At 40.0% G+C, this 17,480-nt stretch overlaps 2 protein-coding genes across 3 annotated transcripts; both read right to left on the bottom strand.

Annotated features, from left to right (window-relative positions):
• Positions 1-64: 64 nt before the first annotated feature.
• LOC123209073 (protein tesmin/TSO1-like CXC 3) lies at positions 65-12,536 on the bottom strand. Of its 2 annotated transcripts, none has more exons than XM_044626814.1 (11): positions 12,150-12,536; positions 11,319-11,482; positions 10,991-11,231; positions 3,458-3,994; positions 1,986-2,446; positions 1,828-1,902; positions 1,435-1,612; positions 1,145-1,240; positions 1,004-1,070; positions 671-812; positions 65-580 (listed from the first exon to the last, which is right to left on the bottom strand). In XM_044626814.1, the coding sequence occupies exons 1-11, from the start codon at positions 12,201-12,203 to the stop codon at positions 298-300; spliced, it is 2,298 nt and encodes a 765-aa protein (XP_044482749.1). In that variant the 5' UTR covers positions 12,204-12,536; the 3' UTR covers positions 65-297. The 2 variants fall into 2 exon arrangements, with proteins under 2 accessions (XP_044482749.1, XP_044482748.1); XM_044626813.1 differs by having other exon boundaries at positions 1,986-2,449; positions 12,150-12,535.
• A 627-nt stretch (positions 12,537-13,163) lies between these two features.
• On the bottom strand, positions 13,164-17,468 carry LOC123203923 (protein NDL1-like). The gene is made up of 12 exons (XM_044620415.1): positions 17,353-17,468; positions 17,096-17,276; positions 16,844-16,943; positions 16,535-16,632; positions 16,366-16,454; positions 15,194-15,254; positions 15,024-15,110; positions 14,689-14,766; positions 14,548-14,604; positions 14,349-14,404; positions 14,082-14,217; positions 13,164-13,698 (listed from the first exon to the last, which is right to left on the bottom strand). Exons 2-12 carry the CDS (start codon positions 17,153-17,155, stop codon positions 13,447-13,449), a joined length of 1,074 nt encoding a protein of 357 aa, XP_044476350.1. The 5' UTR covers positions 17,156-17,276; positions 17,353-17,468; the 3' UTR covers positions 13,164-13,446.
• Positions 17,469-17,480: the final 12 nt, after the last annotated feature.

Here is a 17,480-nt window from a genome sequence, read left to right as displayed (position 1 = left end):
AGCTTTCAAGAGTTTGATGGTTGAATTTCAGACACCCCTCAAAGCAAGTTTTGCTCCATAGAACTAAAAATTGCAGGATCAAATTGAACACTGCATGAATTCATTGAACTTGTACGACACAAGACATACCAATGTATATAATACAGGATATTAAAATTTATGTAATTATTTAGTATTATGTGGTTGGAGATGCCATACCAACTAGAGGTAGGCATATCTACCAGACCTTTAATTGGCTCACACTCAGTACCTTGAAGAAAAATTACTGAGTTTCTCTCAGGGTGGCTGATGGGAATGTTACCTGTCTAGAGTCAATTCCCTAGTTCTGTACCTAAATTTTGAAGATCCTGTCTCATTAGCCGGCGGTAAAATCCTCTTTGAGTTTGGAGAGGCTGACTGCACACCACCAGTAGGTGAGCAGTTGCTTTCAAATTTCTTGAGAGTTTCTTCTTCTGGGATCACCCGAAGTTGCGATTCAAACTTGGGCTGATGGAAAAGATTAGATGTTCGAAGCTTTATGCTGGTGGACAGCTTAGGAGATGGACTAAAAGTAGAAAGACATGATCCTGAGCGTTTACCCCTATAGATGAACGATCATCAAGTCAGGAGCATGACAAAGAAATAACCCTAAAACAGTTGAAAACGAATATAGATTGCTGACGTAGAGAACCTGGTAACTTCAGAAGGTATCATCAGAAGATCTGGATACTCTTCTTCACCCGGCTTGACCACATTCTCAGTTGAATTTGTGTCTGATTCATTATTTTCGGAGGCTTCTGATTCTTCCCTTTCATCCTCATAATCATCAGCTCCTAATGGAACAGAAAAGGCAAAATATGTAACCGCAGTCAGAGATGCATTTACTAGAAAGTAGCAACCTATCACTTAAGAGTAGGAGAGAAGTTTGTTCCGGAAACAATGTTATAATAAGAAACTGAAAAGACTAATATAACAATTCGTTAACAGATGTATGGAGATATAAAAGAGCCAAATCAACACTTACCATCCTTTCTTCCGAAAGCATTTTTACATCCTTCACATCTGCAGCTTATAGAGCATCCAACACCACCCTTTATACAGAAACAATAGTGTCAATATCAGACAGAAAACTCTTAGAATTTATACTGAGCTAAGCGACAAAAACCTGAAAGCATTCACAATATTTTTTCAAGCAGCTTGATTTTCTGCAGTTGCATCCACTCTTATGCCTGGCTGAAGCTGGAGTCTTGTTAATTTCATCCTGTGATAATGAATAAAAAGTGGACATTATCAAAAATGAAAGGTCTACAGAAAAGCCATCACGGCCCCAAGCTCAAGAATTTTAGCAATGTGATATTGCATTGTGCACTCAAGTGTGGGCCATGCAAAGAATAGATTGTAATGACTGATGCTAGGACAACTAAAAATAGAATAATCTCAATAATATCTTCTAACCCCATCTCCAACAGAGTCAAAGCTTCTAATCACTTTTGGAGCAAATGCAAGTGGGTTACGAGATTCAATCTGTCCACGGGTCTCCATGACAGTATCTTCATAAATAGGCTTGTTAAAGCAATTTTGACATGAACAAGGCTCTACACAGTACAGGCCAGCAGCAAAGCATTCGCAGTAACTGTGTCAAAGAACATGAATCATACAATATATAAATGAATAACAAATCAAAGGGAAAATGACTGCCTAATGCCCATCAAATTGATGTAAACTGACATGATAACAGTGACAAGTTGCGAGATGAAACATAATCGAACTTGAACAAAAGAAAAAAGAAAACTATCTTACACACACACACATAGACTACTAAACCAAGAGAAAAAGCAATAAACTTACAGCTTCAAGCATTTCGACCTCTTACAATTGCAGCGCTTGCAGGCCTTACTTTCATCATCAGGCTCTGGCTTGTATCTGAAAATTAATCTAGTTGAATTCTAAACTCTGAGCAGAAGAATCTCTGATCAAATGTCCAAAAGTACTATTGCTATACATACCTCTTTCTCTTGGGATTAGTATGGTCAAATTCTTCACCATCAACATTTGAGCATGTTTGCAGAGCATTTCCCATAACCTTGAATTCATGGTCACAAGGATTAGAACCCCTTTCCATGGACTGAAGATTTGAGGAATCATTAAGATTTTGACTCGATGTCTCAAAACCAACGGAGGACATGGAACTTCTCATACTTATTACTTGCCTTCCAGGAGTTTGAAACTTGACAATCTTGCTATTATTTGAAGCAGTTGCAAGAGCATTCAAGTGCAATCCAACACCTGGTAATATGGATGAAGAGTATTTACTTTCCCTCTTACCTAGAACCAACTGCTTTCCTATGTATGGCACTTCATGATCAGATTGTAACTGGATTGAAGAACTACAGTCAGACTCATTTTCAGCTTGCTTTTTAAGACCCCCTGCCTTCTCAAAAACCAGGCAACGTCTTCTTATCTTAAGCTGCTGCAGGAAATCAGGTAAAACATGGTGAAATTATTGATACACTAGCTGTGACTGCAAATAACTGTTCCCGTAAGCAAGGCACTCGAGAAAGCACAAAATTGATTTTGGAGATCTCTTTATTGCTAGTACTATTTCAATTTACAGTAGTAAAATACATAATAAACGTCAAATTTAAGTAGGGAAATCAACTTGATTAGCTGATAGTAATAAAGTTCCACACTGCCTCTCTATATGATGAAATCATGTGGAGGTGGATGACTTTTTTCCAACGGGAAGACCTATTCAATTTTTTCCCTAATCATGAAGCCAAAAATATGCTATGCAAGTATTGACATGAGAACTCTCAAATTTCCACATAATTTTCTCTTCTCATAATTCACCAGATACAAAAGAAATTTACATTGCATTTCCATTGTAGATGTCCTTCTGGATAGCATATGTTTCTAATTAAATATCAACAATCCAGAAAACTGAAAGAGGTTACAACGCTTAATCCTATAACAGATTCAACACAATTAACTTCCATTTGAAAAGCTTTTGGTTGACTTTTTTTTTTTATATTGACATATAGGGCATCTTTTTATTTGATTTTCCGCTAGATATAATCAATAGAAAGCGATTCTCACAGTTCATTTCTACTCTAAAGGAAACAGTAAAGGCAGATAACTATAAAACACTCTTGAGAGGAAGTCATGTGACAAAACATGAAAGTCAAATAAAATTACACTTTGAAAAGTAATGATACATCAATTATAACAAAAAATGCTCCAGATAATGTCTAACATTGAATTAATTTACAAATCAAAATGCAATGCAGAGAAATTTTTTCCATCAATACAACAGCTATACCATTTAGCCCCTTCATAAAGGTAATTATGCAAGTAAATTCACCATTGAATTGTCTCATGGGAAAATATAACATATACAAGTGATAATCTATCAAGAATAAATTGTACATACGATGAGAAACTTTATTAGAAATAGTTTACAACAAATCTATCCTTTTACCTTGCAGCTAGACTGGCAACACTTTTCTCCCTTATCATCCACTTCTGCTCTTGAATCACTAACAACTAGCTTATTCAGAAGAGTGCTAGAAAGAAATTCAGGTGTCTGATCCAAATCCTTCAGTTCCTTGATTTCTCCAGTCTGAGTTACTGGTTCTCTTATTTCACTTTGTTTGGAAGAACCACAAGGAGTGATGGATACCATTTGCATTAAAAAATTGGAATTATCTTGTTGGGAATGTACGGCTGTTGAGATGAAAGACACCATTCCAGGATCCACTGTTGTCTGGTCTTGTTCCTCAAAATTATACTCAACAACGGATGAATTAGAGTTTAGAAGATCAGAGGAATCAGAAATCAGTGAGCTCCAATCACATTCTGCTACTTCTTCACTTTGCTCAATTAGAAGAATTTTGCGCAAATTTGTCTTTGTTTCAAAATCATGAGTCCCTACCAAGTTGTCCTCATTAGATTGAAACAATAATGTTCTAGCTGCCTCTTCTGGCTCCTTGCTTGTCTCCACCACATCATGAGACACTGTTGGGAACCTAATCACTAGAGTTTATCACCGCAGGCCCAAAGGAAACATTACAGAAGGCAGCCCAGGAAAGAATGACCCAGCTGAGTACAGAGAAGAAGACCAAATGAAAGAAGGCAGCCCAGGAAAGAATGACCCAGCTGAGTACAGAAAAGAAGACCAAATGAATGAGGGCAGTCTGGACAAAGCACCCAGGCAGCTGAATTAATTGAAGCCTCCTTTCCAGAATTCTACAGTGGTGGGGTCCAGTGATGGTTAGGGGGCAGCACATAAAATGGGGAAATGCAGGAATGAGAGCAGATTATGTTGGATGAAGTTTGAGTAGCAGAAAAGGATTTGGAGAGGGCTGACTCTCGGAACTCAGCATTCCCTAGCTTTTATTTTATTTTCTGTTATTGTTTTGGTGGTTGTTTTGTGAGAATCTTGCTGGAATTGTTGATGAATTGTTGTTGCATTTGATTTTGTGGATTGGAGCAATATTACTGGAACATTATTTCACCATGGAAATGGAAATGAAATAGAAAACTTGCTTGAATTTTATTCAAATAGAATGCTGTCAAATTACATTTATATGTTACATGTGAATGAATATGGAGAATAAATCAAATAGTTCTTCCTTTGCTTGGCTGTGAACAAATGCTTGTGAGATTAATTAGTTGAGTTGATGCTGGAGAGATTGTTGTGTTAAATCATTGTTGGAGAAAATTCTGGAACCTTGAGACTGCAGGAGGAGGCTGTTTCTGGAAAACTTGCTGGAGGAGCTGCTGTGGAGCTGCTGGAACCTTTAGTTAGCTGGAAATCTTGGCCATTTTTCCAGGTCTGTATCAACTTGGTATCAGAGCCATCACCATGTCTCTCAGTTGCAATCGTGCGGCGCGGGTGGTGACGCCGGCATTGCAGTGTTCGCCCGGGGCTAGCAGGGAGCTAGCGCACAGCCAGCCCGCGTGGGCGCCGGGGCTGCGGAGCGTGGTGGTATGTTATGATCCTAAATGCAAGGTATGGGACTTGGATCCCACATTGGAAAGTATGGGCAACTAATGTGGGGTTTATATGGCCTTGGGCTCTCCCATCTCAATAGCTAGCTTTTGAGGTGTGGTTCTCCTAAGGTTCGTATCATTTGGTATCAGAGCGACGAACCGGGTAATGGTAACGACAAGAATGGAAGGGAGAGTTGAGGAGTTAGAGAAGTATTACAAAGACTTGGCGGAGAAGGTGGCGACAATGGATGAGAAGTTAGGGCATTCAGAAGCTCAAGCAACCTCACGGCTTGAAAAAATAGATGAAAACTTGTATGAGATACGGCAGTTATTGTCGAAAAATTTAAAGGGAAAAGAAACTGAAACAGGGCCGACCACCACTGCCACCCATTCGCATGCACCACTTCCACCGGATCCGCGCGCTGTTGTGGAAGAAAATTTTGGTCCGACCGTACCACCCCCACCACCACTATTTCCTGGAGTAGCTTACGGAGAGGCTTCCAGGAACAACTACAGGCCACACCTTGGCCATGCAGAACACTGGAACCGACGGGACCATTATCACAGGAGGATGGAGCTCCCCTTGTTTAACGGTAGGGACCCATGGGGTTGGATCGCCAAGGCGGAGCGATATTTTCAGATGAACGGGATGGATGAAAGGGAACGATTGCCGGCGGTGATTCTGTGTTTCGAAGGCGAGGCTTTGAGCTGGTGGCAATTTAGGGAGTTATGGCAGCCGTTCAGAGAATGGAGGGAGTTGAAGGAGGAGCTACTTCTCCGTTTCGGGTCGACGCAAAACCGGACGCCCTATGAACAAATCATTCTCCATCGGCAGACAGGGACGATAGCAGATTACAGAGCACGCTTTGAGCAACTTGTGGCCATGTTGCCGACGGTCTCCATTGAGTGGCTGAAGGGCGCCTTCATGGCGGGGTTGAGCCCCCGAATTCAAGCTGAGCTGCGGCTGTTAGCACCGACGGACCTTCGTTCGCTGATGCAGATGGCGGCGGACGTAGAACAACGTGACTGGGCGTTATATGGCATGGGAGGAAATGCGGGTAAAGCAGAAGCTATCCAACCGGGTCAAGCCAACTCCTTTCTCAGCGCACCAACGGGCTTCTATCTGCACCCACCCTGTCCAGGCCCAACTTCACACAACCCCAACCAGAGTCCACAGCCTGATTGGGCCGAAACCAACCCCCCACACTCAAGCCCAAACCAATCACATTACCCAGCCTACCCACCAACAGCCCAAGCCCTCTCTCATTTCCCAGCACCCAGCCCACCTCCGTTACAGGCCAGCCCTTTACCCAATATAAGCAACCCGACCCGCTCATCTTACCCGCCCAATACCACTGCCCCGACCCGTATCCCTTATTCAAATTTTCCCCAATCCCAAGCTTCCACTCCAACGAATATCTCCACCCCTTCTCCCTCAACCTCCAGTTTTCCACCACCGACGACCGCACCTACCCATTCAGCCACCTCAGCATTACTACCACCATCCTCCTTACCTGCCGTCCATCCAAAATCACCGTCCCATGGTTCCGATAACTCCAGTTTCTCAGCTCCCCCACCAGCCACACACCCTTCACCCATTTCCAGTAGGCGGCCACCTCCGCCTCACTTTCCTCGTCGACTCTCTCAGCCCGAAATACAGGCCAGGATCGCTTAGGGACTGTGTTTCAAGTGCGGTGACAAGTACAGCTTCAACCATCAATGCCGATTCCGACAACTTCGGCTGATGCTTTGTGAAGACGGTGAAGAACAGTCGACAGAGCCAACGGCCGCAGCACCAGAGCCTCCGCACCATGAGGGGCAGGATATTGAGTTGTCGAGCCACTCGGTGGCAGGTATTAACTCCCCTCGCTCAATGAAGTTGCTGGGCAAAATTTCCGGGACTGATGTAGTAGTATTGGTCGACTCCGGCGCCACTCACAGCTTCCTCTCTCAACAAGTAGTCAATAATTTAGCTCTCCAGATACACCAAAAAGCATTCTTAGTTACTGTTGGAAACGGACAGAGCATCAAGGGAGGCGGCGTTTGCAGAGCAGTTAAACTACACGTGGGCTCCATTCATTTCCTTCAAGATTTCTATGTCTTCCAGCTTGGTAATGTGGATGTAATTCTTGGAATGGATTGGCTGTCTACGTTAGGAATCGTCCACAGTGACTGGCAATCATTAACTATGTGGTTTAATTGGAATGGCCAGCAAGTATCTCTCCAGGGGGACCCCTCCTTAACTATCAGAGAAACTTCTCTCCGTGGGTTCTGTAAAACCTTAAAATCAAGCAGCCTTGTCTACTGGATCGAACTCACTCATACTGTGATGGAGGACAGCAGTCCAGAACAGCCCGAAATTACTGCAGTTTTGCAACACTTCCACCATTTATTCGAGGAACCTTCAGGTCTCCCTCCTCGACGGACTCGTGATCATGCTATACGGCTAGTGGAGGGCGCCATTCCACCCAACATTCGCCCTTACCGCTATCCGCATCATCAGAAAAATGAAGTGGAAAGGCAGATCCAAGACATGTTGATGGCAGGCATCATCCGCCCAAGTATCAGCCCTTTCTCCAGCCCGGTTCTGCTGGTTCAGAAAAAAGATGGAGGTTGACGTTTTTGTGTTGATTACAGAGCCCTCAACAAACTCACGGTACCAGATAAGTTTCCTATTCCAGCTATTGATGAATTGTTAGATGAATTATCTGGCGCCACCTTCTTTAGTAAATTAGATTTGAAGTCTGGATATCATCAGATTAGGATTGTTGACCATGATATTGAGAAAACAGCTTTTCGGACCCATAATGGACATTACGAGTTCTTAGTAATGCCCTTTGGTTTGTCTAATGCACCGGCCACTTTCCAAGCCTTAATGAATACGGTTTTTCGTGACCACTTACGTCGTTTCATATTGGTGTTCTTTGATGATATATTGATTTACAGTCGAGACCTTGCAGATCACCTTGAGCACTTGGATACAGCATTGACCTTGCTTTCAGAACACCACTTGGTTTTAAATAGGAAAAAATGCTCCTTTGCCATGCCACAGCTTGAATATTTGGGCCACATTATTTCTGCCTCAGGAGTTGCTGCTGACCCAAAAAAAATTCAATGTATGGTTGATTGGCCACGTCCCAGAGATATTACTGAGCTTCGAGGATTTCTGGGTCTCACAGGGTACTATCGCCGATTCGTTCGCAACTATGGGCGAATCGCCGCACCTCTCACTCAACTCTTGAAAAAGAATTCCTTTTTGTGGTCGGATGAAGCTACGCATGCCTTTGAGACTCTTAAGAAGACTATGACTACGGTTCCAGTTTTAGCAATGCCAGATTTTACTCAACCATTTATTGTGGAGACAGATGCATCGGCTACAGGTATCGGGGCGGTTCTTATGCAAGGTGGCAGGCCCATTTCCTTCATGAGTCAAGCTTTATCTCCAAGGAGTCAAGCAAAATCTATCTATGAGCGGGAGTTAATGGCTATAGTCTTGGCTTTACAGAAATGGCGACATTATTTATTGGGGAAACACTTCATAGTACGAACCGACCAAAAGAGTCTCAAATATTTGATGGAGCAAACAATTGTGAGTGGTGACCAACAACGTTGGGTGATGAAATTGTTGGGATTTGATTTTGAGATTCAGTATCGCTCGGGGGTCGAAAACAAAGCTACAGATGCCCTTTCCAGATTACCTATTTGCACTAACCTAGCCACTCTCTCTACTAGTTCATGGGTTGAGGGTGATATTGTGGCCGAGGAGGTTCAGTCTGATCACCATTATCGAGGACTTATTCAAGATTTACTTCGGGACCCAAACAGCCATGCCAATTTTGTATTGAAAAATGGGATTCTTTTTTATAAAGGGAGATTGGTGCTTGTTTCCCATTCCACGGTTCTTCCGGCTATTTTGTCTGAGTTTCATGCTTCCCCTTTTGGTGGACATTCGGGGTTCTTCCGCACTTATAAAAGGATTACAGCGGTTTTCTTCTGGATTGGGATGAAAAAGTCTATTAAGGACTTCGTGGCTAGTTGTGAAGTTTGTCAAAGGAGTAAATATCAAGCTATGAGCCCAGCTGGATTGTTGCAACCCTTGCCAATCCCCGATAAAGTTTGGGACGACATTACCATGGATTTTATTGGAGGCCTACCCCGAACGAGTCAAGGCGACACTATCCTCGTCATAGTTGACCGATTGACCAAGTACTCTCATTTCTTGTTGCTATTGCATCCGTATACTGCCAAGGATGTGGCTGAGTTATTTGGGAGGGACATTGTTCGTCTTCATGGGTACCCTCGCTCCATCATCTCCGATCGAGACCGACTTTTCATGAGTCATTTTTGGACCGAGTTATTTCGTGTTATGGGGACCGTTTTGAAGTTTAGTACTGCTTATCATCCCCAAACCGATGGTCAAACCGAGGTCCTTAACCGTAGCCTTGAGACTTATCTACGTTGTTTTTGTGTTCAACGGCCCCGTAGTTGGACCAAATGGCTCCCTTGGGCGGAATATTGGTACAATACTTCCTTCCATAGCTCCATTGGCATGACCCCCTTCAAAGCTTTGTATGGGCGCGACCCTCCAACATTACTTAGGTGGGGTTCCATGGCATCCAAAATTGATGACGTGGGCGTTTTGTTACAACAAAGGGATGCTATTTTGAATGAGCTTAAAGACCACCTCCATCGTGCCCAACAACGCATGAAAAGACAAGCCGACTTGAAGAGAAGAGAAGTCCAATTTGAGGTGGGTGATAAGGTATTCCTCAAGCTACAACCTTATCGTTTTAAAAATTTGGCTAAACGACCCAATGAGAAGCTAAGCCCTCGGTTTTATGGGCCTTATGACATTCTTGAGAGGATTGGCGCGGTTGCATATCGTTTGCTTTTACCACCGGGTACCAAAATTCACCCCGTTTTCCATGTATCTCAGCTCAAGAAGATGGTTGGGACTGAAATTCAATCCCAACCATTGCCCTCCTGCCTCACGGATGATTTAGAGCTCCAATTGCAACCGGAAGCCTTGTTGGAAACACGTTTTGCTAAGAATGGCAGCCTGGAAGTCCTTCTCAAATGGCAGCACCTTCCTCCATGTGAAAACTCTTGGGAAGACTATAAAGAGGTCCAGGAGCAGTTTCCTTCTTTTCACCTTGAGGACAAGGTGAGACTCTTAGGGGGGGGTATTGTTGGGAACCTAATCACTAGAGTTTATCACCGCAGGCCCAAAGGAAACATTACAGAAGGCAGCCCAGGAAAGAATGACCCAGCTGAGTACAGAGAAGAAGACCAAATGAAAGAAGGCAGCCCAGGAAAGAATGACCCAGCTGAGTACAGAAAAGAAGACCAAATGAATGAGGGCAGTCTGGACAAAGCACCCAGGCAGCTGAATTAATTGAAGCCTCCTTTCCAGAATTCTACAGTGGTGGGGTCCAGTGATGGTTAGGGGGCAGCACATAAAATGGGGAAATGCAGGAATGAGAGCAGATTATGTTGGATGAAGTTTGAGTAGCAGAAAAGGATTTGGAGAGGGCTGACTCTCGGAACTCAGCATTCCCTAGCTTTTATTTTATTTTCTGTTATTGTTTTGGTGGTTGTTTTGTGAGAATCTTGCTGGAATTGTTGATGAATTGTTGTTGCATTTGATTTTGTGGATTGGAGCAATATTACTGGAACATTATTTCACCATGGAAATGGAAATGAAATAGAAAACTTGCTTGAATTTTATTCAAATAGAATGCTGTCAAATTACATTTATATGTTACATGTGAATGAATATGGAGAATAAATCAAATAGTTCTTCCTTTGCTTGGCTGTGAACAAATGCTTGTGAGATTAATTAGTTGAGTTGATGCTGGAGAGATTGTTGTGTTAAATCATTGTTGGAGAAAATTCTGGAACCTTGAGACTGCAGGAGGAGGCTGTTTCTGGAAAACTTGCTGGAAGAGCTGCTGTGGAGCTGCTGGAACCTTTAGTTAGCTGGAAATCTTGGCCATTTTTCCAGGTCTGTATCAGACACCATGTTATTAACTGGGCTACTACAGCCATATTTCATTGTTTTTGACAACTGAATAGCTAACCCAAAGAATTCATTGAGCGGCTTAGTAATAACATCTTCAGCTGGATTCTCTGGCATAAGACATTTCAGTTGTTGAGCACGCCTAACATATGGTTGAGCAACTTCTGAATCCCCTTCACTTTCTTTGTTTTCATTTCCACAGAGAGGATGCTCAGGCTTGAATGGATCAGGGGATTGATTACTAGAAACAAAAACAAAATCAGCTGAAAATCCAAAAAGATGATTTACTATGGGATCAAATGAAGCAAGAATGGATAAAAAGTTTCACCTTTTAGGTAAAAATCTTGATTCTCTGAAGCAACTGATCTGTGGTGAAGCAAACGCAGATGAAGGAGAACTAAAACTCAGCAAGTTTAATGACTGACCACTGTGTATGGACTTAGCTGATTCAATGGGAGAAAGACTGTTGATGTAATTAAAGACAGGAGAATCCTACATTTTGACAATCATGTTTCACCACAGCATGGTCAGCAATGGATTATCTTACCAATAAATCCTAATCACACACACACATACAGAGCCACACATGCAGGGCCGCACATGCACACACGCAATCGTGACCACATACGCACACAAAATTTCTAAGTAAAAAACAAACAGATCAAAGCCAGAAAATGCGAAAGAAAAACAACCCATTTTTAAATTAATGTCTGCTTAATAGGAAACAGCAACAGAAAGGTAATTATGGGAATGTTAAAAATTTAAAAAAAAAAAAAAAAACACCAGAAGAAACGTCCTGCGCATTTAATCGTTTTCCTTACCATAAAAAATACATCATAGCATTTCAAATTTTATACTCTTTGCATGAAACCTGAAAACCAACTGTTTCGTTTGCTTAAATCACAACAAATCTTATCACACCAGAATAATTCATCTAGATCAACAGTATCAAGACCTTAGCCCTCCATACATTAAAGCAGCTTTACTTCGAAACCCTCATAAAATTCAGATATAAATGAAAACCAACAAAAACCCAGATGCCAAATCATAACCAAAACAAAAACCCAACAGCAAAACCTCACAAGTTATGTCATTCTCTCGAAACTGAAGTAAACTCACGAAACAGACAACAAAAAATTGAAGGGTTTGAGAAAATGACCTCAAACTTGGAGAGTGAAGTAGCAGTAATTCGGTTCTTATCTGGAGTGTCCATCAGTAGTTGCTATGAAGTCCTTGCTATAGCTCCTTCTCTGCATGTTATTCCTCTGAAGCTCGCAGCTTAACAGTAAACACTTTTACTTTCTAAACAAAAGCGTTTTCGGAGGCGGGAAAGAAGTAATTAAATTAATTGTTTGTTGGTTGGGTCTGGTAAACTGTGGCCCAATCTCAGCCTCATAATTGTGATACCGTTATAATTAGGAAACCAAATTTTACTTTTCAGTCAAAAATAAATCTACGAACTGCCCTTAAAAAATAGCTTGAGTGGCAAGAAGGGTTCAATCTATAAGAGACGATATAGGATCAAATCTCATCCTCTGAAATATTATTAAAAGATCTATTTTTTCAAATGACTTAGAGAGTTGATAGCCTCCATGGGCAATGTAGAATGAGCTTTCCATCTCCCTACCAAGCTCTGGGCCCTTTTCTTTCTGTTCTTTCTCGTGCGCAAAATTGGAAGAAATAAAAGGAAAAGGCCTTGGGCCTTCAAAACAGACATTTGACAAAGGCAAGAGTAGCTCTGAAGTGAATTTCGACGAAACTAATGTTAAACACGGAGTGAATTCTCAAAAAAGGGAGAGGCTAGTCATAAAGTGTAAGCTTACAACATTTGGCGTGACAACAATTAATCTTATTTCCATTTTTCTAATTTATAAATAAAATATGGTTTTAATTTTTCATTTAATAAATCAAATATTTATTTAAGTTATTTCTGTAATTTGAAGAACTATGTTTGGTCTTCCAATCAACTTTAAACTAAAGTCCAGTGATTACAATAAAAAAATTCAGATTTAATGTTAACAACCAATCAATTCTCTAAATCACTGGACCAAGATAATTTAATTACTGGTTTCCAAAAGGGAATCTGGATTCTACAAATATGCCTTCTTCTACCTTTGGCAGAGAAGAAGAAAAATAGTACTTTTATCAAAACAACATCAAGACAAAAGCTGTCTTCTCTCTTAAGCACTCAACAAGCTGTACTACAAAAATTTTTCAGTTACAATATTGTGGTAATGTGCACAACTTGGACATAGTTTACAGGAAAAGAATAATCCTCCCTCTCCAAAGAATAGTGTTCCAACTATGATATATATATCATATGTGTGTTAATCTGTGCTAACATAATGCATTCATCTCCACCATTTTAACAAAGAATTAATACATCTACAAACACAATGAAAGAATAAGCTATCATTATTGCACGTTAAAGGGATCACTCTGTGAGATAGAAACTTTTACATACAGTGTCGATTTTCAATATTTGCACGGGTTTTAATTGGTTTTAGCTTGATACCAAGGCTTTCAGGAGAAAGAAGTTCTGGCGCTATGCAAGAGTGCCTTGAGGGGCTAGTAGGATTTGAGCCACCACTTGATAAAGAAGCAAAGTCTGGTTGTCTATAGAATCCTAACCCCATTAGAAAGAACTCGATTGGAATCAACATGGCTAATGGGTATTCTTCTGTTACCAACGAGCCGCATTCCTGGACCTGTCAAAGACACAGCAAGCACCTCAACATAAACTTCCTACTTTTCTGTTTTTTTTTTTTTTTTCCTTAGTTGAAACCTCACACACTATTCTGAAAGAGAGAATATACAATTCATAAAGTGTTTCCACCACTCAAATAACCTTATTGGCCTACTTCTAGAAATATCTGTAAAAGTAAATTACATGAAAAGAAAGTTTCTTTTAAATTTTAATTCCATAAAATTTTCTTGTTTCTACCCTGCAAGTTAATTTCGTATTCCGCATTGACTTAGCCTATTTATATAGTCAAGCGATTATTTACTAGGAATGCACTTACATGGACAAATTACTTCTCTAAATAAATTAGAAACAAGAAATGGATCAAAAATGTGAATAACATTCTACCTGGACAAGAGCACAGCTTTTGCTGCCCATTACAGTACTCATAAACACAGATTCAGCATGGAAAGGACTACTTTCACCCACAAAAATAAGTGTTTTACACTGCAGATTCTTCAGGCCCTCTGTAAGGTCATGCCTCCTATCAATATATTCAGATATCAACTTATGACAGCATTGTAACTAAATAAACAGTTTTTTATCCCTTTTTACAACATCCCAGTATGAGTTGAAATGGAAAAACTATAAACAGTGTAAGTAATAAAAACTTACTCATTAATTGCTTGTAAAAAGCGCATGACATTTAAACTTTGGCCCTGATCCAAGACCTGTATACACATTACATATAGTATCAAGAGCCTTCCAATTTGTATGTCTTGTTTTAACATACAGTAAAAACTAATATAGTGTTTGCCTTGACAAGACTTAAATATTGGAACAATTACAATGATAGGGACTGAGTTTTTCTCACCTGTCGGCAAACTTGAATTATGTCCAGCCCTTCACCATGTTTGACACTCCTAAATTCCTATCAGGATAAGTTGTTAAGTTATGAGATCATATAGCCAGTCAGATACATTATACCGTTCTTATATAATGTGATTTAATGTACCTTACTGAAGTATCGCTGAAGAAGGCACTCCTTCAACACTCCACACATTCCGTAGAAGTACAACAAGTTCATGAACACCTGAAAAAGAAATCAAACAAACCTTTAAAATATTAATTTTTATCTTTCAGTAAAACAAGGGTTGCTAGCATTGAGCGCAGCCATTATGGATGACACATTTTTTCCTTGGTCAAATGGGTTTTCTGAAGTTGCTCTCTCATTATCTTTCTTTCATACAGACAGCATGTCATTTTTATAGTACAATAATTAAATGGTGATTGATGGCCATTTATTTCTCAATCACAAATGCTGTTGATTTAATACGTGTATATATGAACCTTATTGTAAAACCACTCTGCCCAAGAAGGTGCTTTGCAAATAGGGGAGACAAGTATTAATCCAAGCACCCGCTCTTCATACTTCATCTGCCACATTGTAAAAATACATAAATTCATGTTTGAAGAAAAATCTCGGAACAATAAAAAGACAGTTAACTTCATGAACATACCGCAAAGAGTGTGAGGATGTAAGCACCAGCAGTCACTCCCAAGCACAGTACTTTTTTCAGTCTGAATTACCAAAAACAATAAATAGAGCTTTAGATAAGGGTATGGGTAATGTAACAGGAAAAGATTAATGCAAATGATAGCTTTGAGTAAATATATTTGCTTAACACAGTGGGTAGAGACAGATATCAAGATCTTTCTACTAGTGCCATGTAAAGGAAATATAGATGGCATCGACTTTTTTAATTTAAGCAGGAAAACTAAAAAAGTAATAGAAATCACAAATCAAATAACTACTTAGAAACCATAAGCAACAGCACCCTAACACCCCAACCCCTAATGGCATAAGGCCAGGTACTCTTGGCTTGAGACACCAAGGCCCCCTTACAGATCCTCATACCAGCATGACACTCGATTCTAACTACGATAATTTCGAAAGAGCATTTGCAAAAATTTTCTGCGCCTATCCTTTGCTGTCTCCAGAAAATTATTGTGTATATATCTCCTTGAACAGTAAAGAGAGACTGCAAGGAGATATTAGAGCATGTCAGGGGAGTTAAATCTTTCTGCAGAACTCACTTTAATAGTGAGGGGAGGATTACTACTATTCTGCTATGAAGGAAACATATCTGTTTGGCAAGGAGCACATTGAAGAGAGTCTCAAAAGTATTGGATTCCAACAGACAGGGACCTAACATTTAATAACCATGTCAAAGAAATGAAATGAAGATAGGATTAAGCACAACCTTGTTATATCATGCCATATCTAGCTTAACCAAATTACCTCTACATGCCATTATCAATTATTCAAAATATTATCCTACAGTATTTAGTTGTCTATTTCTTTAAAATTCTCACAGAAGTCTTTGCATTGCAAGTAGATCACCAATGGTTCTAAATTTCTACTACATAATAAAACAATATTAATGTCCTTCACATAGCTATTGAGAATGATTCTCCATTGACTACTATCAATAAGCTGATCATATCTAATTCATCAGTTTTAACAAAACATGCTGTCTACTTGGTTTTTCTTCAGTTGAGTTATCACTATTGAAGAAAATCCAAGTCCTCTAAGATTTCTCTTAATAAAATGAAACCACAATATTCAGTTTAAGACTAATTACCATGAGAATAATACAAAAATGCAGGTAAAAGAAGAAGACTTGCATACCCAAAAAAATCGAGCACCTCCACAACTTGCTCGGCTAAGTCATCTACACTAAGCAGTGGAACATCTGAAGAAATTTCATGAGCTCCTAACTGCACAGAACTCTTAAACAAATGGTGAAAAAAAGAATTAATTATTATCACACAAACTAAACCGTAACACTTATACTGACCTCATGCCCAGGGGCATTGATATGATAAATGCAGAAGTTATGAAGCAACAAAGAAGCTGCATCTGGGCAAAAGAATAGGCCTTGGAAACAAAGCATGACTGTAAATCCACAGAAGAACAAAAAATCCAAAATTACATTCATTTCAATTTCATTATACTCAAAACCCATCACTAAGAAAAAAAGAACCCCTCAACACTAAAACCATAAACCAATCTCAACTGATTTAACCACCACCTAAACCCTTAAGAAGAATTTAACTGACACCATTAAATGAAAAAGAAAAGAAAGAAAGAAAGAAATGAAACGTACAATTAAGAGCAATATCTGGGTATGTTACCAAAGGAGGTTTCTCTTGATCACCACACACAAACACAGACACTGAACCTTTAGTTGTTTTCACCACACATTCCTGCAAAAACACAAATTTGAATTTTGACATTATATTTAAACAAACATAAAGAAATGACAAAGTAAAACACATCAATCAGACTTTAAACAATTCAATATAGAGAAAAAGGGGGGAAAAGATAATGTTTTTTGTGGTTAATTTAGCTTGTTTACCTTCCCTCCCAAAGGAGCCATGCCAATGTCTATGCATACCGAGTCGCTTGACTCGTCCATGACTCACTCAATCTAATGCAGTTAAGCACAGTGAGCTAGATTTCTGGCCCTTTTTCTTCTTCTTCCTTTCATTCTTATTTTAATGACCAAAGTACCCTCAATATCTTCGATTTGGGCGGTCCTGAAATGACAGTTTTGGTATTAGCCAACGGATTGAGTAATTTGTCTTGTTGTTTGTTTTAAGCGAAGAAAGTTACCGTTGAGGAGGATAAAAACGTCAGTTCAATTGAGGGCAGTTTCGGTGCAAGGATTGAAGCCGGTTGAACGGCGTCGTATCGTTGATAGGACTTATAAATATATGATACATGAACAAAATGAAGTATCA

This window comes from Mangifera indica, chromosome 2, assembly GCF_011075055.1.
Source record: "Mangifera indica cultivar Alphonso chromosome 2, CATAS_Mindica_2.1, whole genome shotgun sequence".
Classification (NCBI taxonomy): Eukaryota; Viridiplantae; Streptophyta; class Magnoliopsida; order Sapindales; family Anacardiaceae; genus Mangifera; species Mangifera indica.
Note: the sequence above shows the minus strand (reverse complement) of the source record. Positions and strands in the feature narration are given on the sequence as shown.

What these genes read in the sequence shown, in the direction of transcription:
- LOC123209073 (XM_044626813.1), bottom strand. Translation starts at nt 12,203, where the DNA reads ATGGACACTCCAGATAAGAACCGAATTACTGCTACTTCACTCTCCAAG. An exon ending in ACTAATCCCAAGAGAAAGAG is followed by an intron (nt 1,903 to 1,985) that starts GTATGTATAGCA and finishes ATTAATTTTCAG; the next exon opens with ATACAAGCCAGAGCCTGATG. An exon ending in TTGACTCTGTTGGAGATGGG is followed by an intron (nt 1,241 to 1,434) that starts GTTAGAAGATAT and finishes TCATTATCACAG; the next exon opens with GATGAAATTAACAAGACTCC.
- LOC123203923 (XM_044620415.1), bottom strand. Translation starts at nt 17,155, where the DNA reads ATGGACGAGTCAAGCGACTCGGTATGCATAGACATTGGCATGGCTCCT. An exon ending in TGGCTCCTTTGGGAGGGAAG is followed by an intron (nt 16,944 to 17,095) that starts GTAAACAAGCTA and finishes GTGTTTTTGCAG; the next exon opens with GAATGTGTGGTGAAAACAAC. An exon ending in GAGGTGCTCGATTTTTTTGG is followed by an intron (nt 15,255 to 16,365) that starts GTATGCAAGTCT and finishes TTGGTAATTCAG; the next exon opens with ACTGAAAAAAGTACTGTGCT.